The sequence below is a fragment of the Magallana gigas genome, chromosome 6 (assembly GCF_963853765.1).
Source record: "Magallana gigas chromosome 6, xbMagGiga1.1, whole genome shotgun sequence".
Taxonomy (NCBI): Eukaryota; Metazoa; Mollusca; class Bivalvia; order Ostreida; family Ostreidae; genus Magallana; species Magallana gigas.
In genome coordinates, this window is record NC_088858.1 from 51,223,709 (window position 1) to 51,233,944 (window position 10,236).

At 35.3% G+C, this 10,236-nt stretch overlaps 3 protein-coding genes across 4 annotated transcripts in view; 1 reads left to right on the forward strand and 2 right to left on the reverse strand.

Moving 5' to 3' along the window:
* Positions 1 to 10,236, forward strand: part of LOC105326294 (myeloid-derived growth factor) — a 125,057-nt gene that overhangs the window by 78,838 nt on the left and 35,983 nt on the right. The window lies entirely within an intron of this gene.
* LOC105326310 (galactoside alpha-(1,2)-fucosyltransferase 2-like) lies at positions 370 to 1,508 on the reverse strand. The gene has a single exon (XM_011426265.3). It carries the CDS (start codon positions 1,414 to 1,416, stop codon positions 469 to 471), a length of 948 nt encoding a protein of 315 aa, XP_011424567.3. The 5' UTR covers positions 1,417 to 1,508; the 3' UTR covers positions 370 to 468.
* On the reverse strand, positions 5,164 to 7,319 carry LOC105326297 (uncharacterized). Its single transcript, XM_011426250.4, has 2 exons — positions 7,170 to 7,319; positions 5,164 to 6,328 (listed from the first exon to the last, which is right to left on the reverse strand). The coding sequence occupies exons 1-2, from the start codon at positions 7,185 to 7,187 to the stop codon at positions 5,369 to 5,371; spliced, it is 978 nt and encodes a 325-aa protein (XP_011424552.2). The 5' UTR covers positions 7,188 to 7,319; the 3' UTR covers positions 5,164 to 5,368.

Here is a 10,236-nt window from a genome sequence, read left to right on the forward strand (position 1 = left end):
CAAATGTGTGCAAAACGGGAACACACCACTTTCTATAAAGAAAGTCTTAGCGTTGGGCTAAACCCCCTGGTTATTCTGAAATAGTTTATATTAGTTGGGGGGGGGGGGGGGTACTGTCAACAAGCACATGTAATAATGTTAAGTTTATAACTTTAAAAATCATATCTAAAAAGAATATGTTGAAAATCCAGCCTCCTTCATAAATATATTCGATGAAAAAAGTATTTGAATTAGAAAAAAGAAAAATAACTCACAACGTAATCCTTGATGGCAATTTTCATTACAATATAATTTTACATTTTCTTAAAATTTATATCGTTAAAAAATGTTAAATGAATTACAATGTGGCTATAAATTGTTTCCATTTTATTGAATTATTGACAGACTATCGATGCATTATATATTTTCCGTTTATGAATCTCATTGAACAAATCCTGTTTTTTTTCATAAAATTATCTAAACGTTATGCTAGTCCATTGGAATCCATCCCGGATAAATGAAATCGTCTATGGAATTGTTCCGGAAATTCTTAGAAAACGGACTTCCAGGAACAAATATGTGTTTGTAGTATATGCTGATACCCCCGGACATCCATCCGACCCACCAGCCGTACGTCCCCACCGACATGATCGTGTGGTTGGCCAAACTAAGGAGCGCCATATCCACAGCAGCCGAATTTCCAGTTGAGATATGGATGTTTGGTTCTCTGTCAAAAGTCTTCCTACACCACTCAGTGTCCGTGGAACCCACGATAAACAGTACCTTGTTAAACTTATTCTTGAAAAACGACATGGCGTTAAAATAAAACGTGGCACCTGGCGTGAGTTTACCGTAGTTCACGACTTCTTTCGATAAATAGTCTTCTCGTCTGACATGAACACTAACGACAACGCCGTCTTTGTCTAGTGTAAAATCTCTCTCTTTTAAAATCTCCTGATATTGGGAGACAGCTTTTCTTTTGATTTCGTCATTAAACTGAAAAACACTTCGAATTTCTTTCTCATATTTAATCCAATATTTCCAAGACTGAAAATATCCGTGAAACCTATAGTTTTCCCTTTTGGACCGTGGAATCTTGAATAAATGTTCGTCAAAGGAAAGACCCCAACGTTCTTTGTGAAAGGGAAGTTTTAAACAGGCATCCTTTGGTAATCCAATACGAGACAATGTTGTGTTGTGGATAGAAAATATTTTGGGGAGATTAGAATCCTCCGGAATAATCGGATATAGTCCTTTTGATCTAGCCATTGCATACAGAAACGCGTACTCCAGCATCAAGTTACCCAATCTTCCCATAAACGTGATACAAACTATTCCTGATGAATTGGAAAAATGAAACATGTTTTTCCTTGAGGGAATTTCATAGATCTCTATTTGTTTGTGCGTTAGATCCTGGGCCCCAGTGAAGGTATCCATTTTCACTTCTATGTTATGAAGATGATAGGGATAATTTATTTTCAAAGTTGAATATAGCCTTGCTTTATTCAGAAACGAAATTCCAAACACCATTAAACTCCCTAAAATAGCTGAAATAAATTCATGTTTTCATTACTTTATATTTTATATTTCTAAAGAAAAAAACCCATTAATAACACATGTAGTATTTCAAGTATATTAGCTTTATTAAGAAATATACATCTTTATATCACTTACCAAAGTAGGATAATCGTTTGCTAAAACGCATCTCTATATCCTCGATACTATAGATACCGCACTATGTGTACTTCAGTCCTAAAACAAAACTATACCTACTAATATAATATACATACAGATGTATTTTTGTTGGTAAAACTGATTTGAGTAAAACCAAATTTCATTTAGTCCTTTACAAGAAAGGTATAACGGCCAGTTCAGGTAGTGGCTACCAAAGCTACCCTCGGGGTATATATATATAGTACGTAAACGTGTAACACACGGACATATCTAGAATGAGCATGTATTGCCCAAACAGAACATTATATATATATGATTATAGGCACACAAAATCTTTACATGCATATATAAGCTAATAAGTAATGGTGGTATATCATACTCATATATAATGTTCTTCTGGATGAACGTTCTATAATTTGGTATATCGGCGTTTACAAGCAGATGACAGAAATTTGCTCTCAAGTTCCGAAGTTCTCTAAAACCATGCGTGGTGAACTACTGAACTAATTTGAACATTGATGGTTTGTTTTAATATTTTTTTAATGAAAGATTGTCCTTATCACAATATAATGGATTTAAGGATGCCGATTTGTTGTTGGGTTTTTTTTCGGAAAAACTACAGTAGCAAAACTTATTTTTTAACCATATGTCATACATTTACTATTGGATAATATAGAAAACTGTCATTTTCCGCACTTCGAAGCAAATTAAAAAAAAAAATACTACAATAGCTTTTTTCTAAATTTTTTATATATGATTGGTAATATCATTTCCTACCTTATATGTAAAAAAACCCCTAAATTCTACGGTCTTATTTTTAGTGGGGGTCATCTCAAAATATTAAAATGCACCAAATTTTGCTATATATTTGGAGCATTACGAATGGAGATTGGTAAAATGGATTTATAAAAAAAATGGGAAATGTCTCCGAAAATATCATAATTCTGTGTATAAAATTTCAACGGTATACAATATTTACTTTTTCTTTCATGTTATTTCTTATAACGTACTCCTACAAAGCTTCATTTTATTATTACGTCATAAAAGAGCAATGGCAATGTTCCCCTACCGCACAACGGAAAAATCGTAAAAAAAAAAAATTCTTTGAAAATATAAATATACTTTTATTTGTATTTTGTTTATTGTGTTCAATTTTATAAATCACATCGTAAAAATTTCATAAGAATATCAATCCACTGTATTATACTAGAAAGCGCAAAAACATGCGCAATGAAAACTAAAGTCGGCCTCCTTAAACTAGAACTTGTCTTCAACAGCGTTGATGATATAATTTTGACAAATGCTTTGCTGTTAAAAATCTACAAGAAAGCTCCCAGTGTTTTGGGATAGCATACCAGAGCCTAGTTCGACCAAAGCTAGAGTTCGCAATGCCAACATGGAATCCACAACAACAAAAACACAACAACAACAGATAGAACAATCAAGTTCAACGTAATGCCGCGAGACATTACAACCAAGAAAAACATCTATGACGCAGAAACTCAAATGAAACACCCCCCCCCCCCCCAGAACAGGGATGCATTTGGACTGACGTAACACTTAATATGTACAAAGTTCTCAACCAACTCACTTCAGTACCAATAGCATACCAATCTTCCCTAGCAAGAGTACGAGTAACTAGATACAGTCACTGCAAAAATTTGTAACGTGTCACTGCAGAATTGACGTCTACCAACATTATTTTACCCAACAACAATCTATTACTGGAACACTCTGCCAAAACAGTCTTACTTTCACCAACGTTGGAGCAGTTCAAATCATCTACTCACAACCTCCAGCCCTGGACCACTTACCCTGCATACGAAGATACATACAATGACCTGTACAGTGTATATACATTATACGGAGTAACCTTTTGTAATATTTGGACACCGTCATTCCACTGCACGCATAAACATAGCTTCCTCGCCAGTAAAAGTCCGCAATGGATTTTAGGAAGTACTCACGTTGAAGTTGAAGTTGACATTGAAAACCAAAAATACGTACAGAAAACACTGTGCCGGATAATTATGCCTGTGCCAAGGTGGCATTTTTGCACCCGCTTAAGATGCAGTTTCGGAAAAAACCATGTATACCAAATGATAGACCATTGTCTAGAGAGTATATAACCACTTTTGTTTTTAGTGTGTTTCACCTGACAGGTGAGATATTTACCTTTGAAAAGTAATATCCCATCGGAAATTGATAATTCCCATGGGAGAATTGACTCTCCTACAGGAAATATTGACAATCCTATAGGATTTTTTAAAAGTCCTGTAGGAATTATATTTCCTATAGGAGAATGGTAATTCCTGTAGGAATTCGATTCAGACGTGTAGTTTTCCTATAGGATGATTTTCCAATGGGAAAAATTATTTTCCTATAGGAATTTATTTTTGAAAGGTGAGATACACTGATAACAAAGGTGGTTGTTAACTCTTTAAGCAATGGTTTATCATATGGCATATTTGAATTTTTCGATACATGCAGCTTAAGCGGGTGCAAAAATGTCACCTTGGCAATGGCATAATTATCCGGCACAGTGTTAGAATTTGTTATATTTATTTTTTAGTAATTATTCAGTTCAGGTGGTGCATACACTTTGCTTAGTCAATGGTCGTGTAAAGAGTAGTTCCATAATAAGTCCATCTTTCATTAGTTTATTCAAATATATGGAATTAACCTTTACAAATTTTTATGATACATGGATTCGTACGTAACGTTACCAGGCACATCCTACATATAAACCCCCTCACATAAACATAGTCAAGTTGTGGAATTACAAGATGTTATATAGGATATATATAGGATGTACATGTATACTCTGTACCATGTTTCTGCTTCCATCGGTTTTTGCTTAACATCCACTAAATTGTAAAACAGTCCAGATTGTTTGGTTTGAAACGCCTACAACTAAAACCAAAAATAGGAAGTTTACGGGGATTTTGCATTTTGCATTGCAAACGACATGAAAACTTACCCGGATGATAAAAAATGTGCAAGATGTCCCGAGTTATATACTCAGAATAGGGAAAGATGTAAACATTTCCCACTAAATCTAATCGTTTTCGTTCATGATAATTTAATATGTGTAAGTTACATACATAAATAAGGAAATAAGCGTCTAAGGAATGGAAGGGAACTGTTTTCAGGTTGTGAAAAAAATATTTATTCATTCGTGAATTCGCTTACATTCCCTAAGAATCAAGAAATAATCAAATGTACAGTATTATTGATTTGGGGTTTTTTGTTTTGTTTTTTTAGAAAAAATCAATTGTTTAATAATCATTTTTTTTGTGCTGAGTGGGTTGCCACTATAGGTTTGTTATACTTGGATTTGTTTTAACTATTAAGGTATACATAAGCTATCATGCAATGATGTAATAATTTAAGGAAGTTAGTACAACTGCATATTTCATTATAGTAGTCTATGTTATGCACCGTTATGAACTGCATTGATGTAGTAAGCACGGTAGCTACAGGTATTATCCACTCATCCGATGACAATAGTTTGATTATAATGTTTATTGATCTATCATGGATAACAATCTATTATGTATATCAATATCTTTAAAAGTATAACAGTTCAATATACGTTGTATACATTTTTTGTTAAACCAAGCATTCTTTGACAAAGTGGTCGTTGATATGTTATGTGAAGCAAAGCGTCATTTTAAAAAGTACATGTATTTTAAATATACAGCAATTGAAGTTTCTATCCCTGCGACAGTTGAAAGGAATAAATGTCATTCAGTCTTTCGTTGCTTAAAGAATTCCCGCCAAAAATGTAAAGTTTCTTGTCGGAATCAGAATAAGCTGCGGTAAACCAACCCCTGGGCTCAGGCTGGTCACCCTCCGTGGGAACCCTGACCCAATTTTGGGGGTTAACTGTGTCAAGGATAAAAGCCTCATTTGAAAAGTGTCCTGCACCAGCGTGACCTTTATCCGATGGGTCGACCTCCCCGCACACAACGATGATTGTGTTTCCAATGGAACCTATTCCGAACACACTTCTAGGTGGCAAATCAGTGTGGAATGTCAGGGTCTGCCATGTTTTTTCCTTCGTGTCAAAAGCGTGTACGTCGTTCATTTCTCGTCCAGCAAATCCAGCTACAACGTAGAGAGTATGACCTACCGAAACCAACCCCGGGCCGCCACGTCCTTCAATGACGTCATAAGCCGGCTGCTTCTCCCACGTGTTTGTGTCAACGTCAAAGCGGTAAAGGTCGTTCATTCGGCCTTTTTGCGTACAACCCCCGAATACATAGAGAGCGTTACCTAGCGCCGTCATAGCGTGGTAGCTCCTGGCCATGGGGACGTCTCCAGTTGTGGGTAGTTTCCGCCATTCCTTACTGCAGGTGTTAAACGTGTACATATCGTTGTTGTCCCCCTCCCCCATGGAGATTCCCGACCGTCCCCCGAACATGTACATGCTGTCCCCCAGGGCCGCCACGGCCGCGGCATTAGTGGGAGGGGGCTCGCTCTCCTTGTCTTTGGGCTGACTCACGCTCCATTCCAGGGTGTTTAGGTCCAGGCAATGTACGGTGCTGCCTATAGGTACTCTCGGGGAATTCTCGCCCCCAAACACATAGGCATGATGATTGATAATCACAAAACCATGGCTGCTCCTGCCTTGAGGGATAGCCCCTTTAGTGGAGAGACGGCGCCACAAGGCCTGAAAAAGACGATGGACGGCATTATTTATTTACATCTACCAAGTATGATTCCCTCTATTTCTTACGAAAACTTATGGTTAATTCATAGCTCTATAGAAACAGCCAGATTGAAATCGACACGCCCTGTTTATCGATTGGTCGAAATCTACAGCGGCTGAAACTGACAGGACTAAAACTTGACACGCCCTCTTTTTCGATTAGTAAAAACCTACAACGACCTAAGAAAAATCACGGACTGCACGAAATAATCATGATGATGTCAGACTCAAAGTCTTACAGAAGACGATTTGGCTGTTTCTTTAAGCTAACTTACTTATGTATATACATTAACAGTAATTAAGTGAATTTTACTTCCTTTTCACAATTTATTAATCAGGTAAAAGAAAGATGTTAATATAAGCAACAAAATGCTTTCTTTGAAGATTCAAGCGGGTTATGAAGGTAGCGATCATTGCAGAAAAAAATGTACATTGTATTTTTTATGCAATTTCGCTACCTTCATATCACCAAAGAAAGCATTTTATTACAATGGAGATGTCCCCAACCTCCACCCGTACTTACTAATGAACAGAAAGTCAAAGTGAATCACTTGGACTGTGCGTAAAATATTCACTGTCACACAGTCTCCTACGATTTCAAAGATTTATTTTAGACTCTTACTTTTAAAGAGATAAGTTTAAACAACTGGGTTACGTAACATGACATCGGAATAGAAAGTTATACTTAGTATGTACAGTTGTGCGTTTTCGGAAAAAAACCCAAACCCCAGAGATTATATTCTATTTTAAAGCAAAAAAGTTACATATATCGGGGGAAATTTGCTTTGATAAAGTGGGTTACCTTTACAGCTGATGTCATTTTCCGTGGACAAAATTCTTCCACCGATTAGATTAGGGCCAGTGCACACAGCGCAGCGGGTGTCGTTTAAAGTAAGGTGCACAGTTCATGAAAATAAAGTAAGATTACTAGGTTTACATAGCAGTGGTCGCTACATTTCTTCCGACTTGCTTGCAATCAATTGATACAAGGTCACATAATTATCATAGATAAGGAAAAGCAAGATTGATATGTGAAAATACATGTATATGTTGACTGGTGTTTTCTTAAGCCGACCACTTATCATGGTTATGCTACTTGTTACGTTTGACAATAAAAGCCGTCTGCAAATTGAATAACTATATATAAGATTGGTTTTCCTTCTTTTGGATAATATATAGTTCCATTTTTATATCGCAACTAATTTTTAATATGAAACTATCAAAAATAATTCAGTAATAAAATATGTCATGATAAAATATGTTACAACGGAGAATTCGTAAACCCTACGTATACTTATATACTATATACTTATATACTATCAACCATCAGCAGTTTATGATCTGGATTCGCATCCACATTTATAAAAAAAGTCTGTCCCAAGTTATTGCTTCCATCGCTTTTTGATGATTTTTAATAAAATTACACATACCTGTGAAAGAAATACAGTTGAAATCGTTAAAAGGGAATATATCCAAGATATCTTCATTGAACAATTATCCATTTCCACTCAGAAAAACTCACAGGAACGAAAACAGATTCCTTACGGAGATTTATAATGGGGAATGTTTACATCTTTTCTCCATTCGGAATACACTCGGAATACATCGCGCAATTTTTTAACGTTATCATCCGGGCTTATTAATGGCTGTTGCAATGCAAAATCTCCGTAGACTTTCAATTTCGGAATGTGTATTGAAACCTGAAGCGGTAGAGGGGGCGTTTCAAAACAGATAATCTGGACATTTTTTATATTAGTGGATGAACTTAGTTTGAGCACAAAGGTATTTACTATTATTGAAATATCATGCAAAAAGTGGTGGAAGCAAAAACTCGGGACAGAGTATAGTACTATCATACCCATTCATATACCAATGCAATACACAATGGCATAAAAAATACGAACAAGAAAAAAATAATCCCAGAGGCCACATGGCTCACCTGAGAAACATCAGTTATAACTCCAATTAGCTATGTACAGCATTTGGAACCAAGACACGCTATCCTATTTAATACAAACAACGGAATCTCAGTGCACAATATCAGTCTATTTCTATTAGCTATTACAACCACCAACAACTTCTGAAAATAGTTATGCCAGATTATTTATTCTAGTATAATTCAACTTTTAAATCACTCTATTTGTGCATTTACCAAAAACAAACATTTACTTGAATGAGGGTATAACTTCCAGCATTATAATGTAAATGATTCATCCAATGTAAGACATTAAAGCCAGACACATTAACGAAAGACATAGAATAGACTGGTTCTCTGTCATTAATTACTGGGCGCTTGTTCTCGTTGTCATGTTGTAAATTTTGAATTTATCGGGTGGCAGTAAATACAAAATTTACAACATGACAACTTGTCATGTTGTAAATTTTGTATTTACTGCCACCCGGTAAATTCAAAATTTACAACATGACATCGTTATCAATGACAGCGACCCAGCTAGTCTTGTTTGAATATGCGAATGAAGACTTTGATATACTGGCCTTAATTTGACTTCAGTATAAATGTGTTATTAGAATGTCTTACCTATTAATGTATTTTATTTGAAATTATATACAAAACACTGAAAATTCATTATGACACACCTAATTTACATTTTTTTTCAATAATCTTTGTTTCCTCACGGACTAGCTGTTTGATTCAGAAGAATTTCTTCTATGTATAATCCTATAACTCAACAACCTAACTGTCTTATTCTGACTCACAGGGGTAAAACAATATAGTTGGTATTATTGCTTTATTCTAATCTATTTTCACAAATAATAGCTCCCTGATTCTTCAGAAAAATGCTTTAAGTGTTGTTTTCTACTAATATCTTTGATTAACTTTGAACCCGTTAGGACCCCTTCCTGACACCCTGGGGTTATGATCTGAACAAATTTAAATTTACCATATATCAGAAATCTAATGTAAAAGTTTTGTTATTACGGGCTATTTGGTTCTTGAGAAAAAAAAGTACATGCTTGAACCCCCCCCCCCCCCAAAAAAAAGATATAAATAATAAGGAATCATTCTTTGAATATTATGAGGTGATAATTTCGGTCGGGGCGTGATCAAATCTATCATAAAGCCCTTCGGGCTTTATTGGATTTGATCATGTTAAGATTATGTTAATCTCACTACCGACATTTTAAGTGTGAGGTGAATAAAATTTTCAAGTACAATAACATGACACATATCCATTGATAAAGAAAAATGAAGGAAAAAACAAAAGAAAAAAGACAGAAAAACTGGAATTGAGTATTGAAAAACGTGTAGTAAACCGATAATAAATGTGTCTCGTATACAAAACGACTTACGTTACTTGACGAAAAAATTGAAGTACTGTGTGTCGTAGAAGTAGGTCCCATAACTTTTTAACAACGTGGATACAACAGGGGCTAGATTAAACCGCATGCTTTCTTCCTTTTCTCTCAGTCTTCATTGTAGTTCATTACAGTTTAATATGTAATTCCTGTATACACATTTGTAATCTTTAAAAACACCATTCAGTTACACAAGTCCAAGAACTCTTTGAAAACTCTTTAATTCAATTAAATAAGGAATGAGGAATCATTTTTTGAGTATTATGAGGTGATAATTTCGGTCGGGGCGTGATCAAATCCAATAAAGCCCGAAGGGCTTTATGTTAGATTTGATCATGCCCCGACCGAAATTATCACTTCATAATATTCAACGAATGATTCCTTATTACTTATATTTATATAATTTTAAGCCATCGTACGATTAAATATTTAAATATAAATAAGAAAACCCCGCTGGCGCCTCAATTTGGCGTCATTTGTATTATGGGTTATGCAGTACAAAATCGATACGTAGTGTTATCACAGTCAAAGACACTGGAAAATGTAAATAT

What these genes read in the sequence shown, in the direction of transcription:
- LOC105326310 (XM_011426265.3), bottom strand. Translation starts at nt 1,416, where the DNA reads ATGGATACCTTCACTGGGGCCCAGGATCTAACGCACAAACAAATAGAG.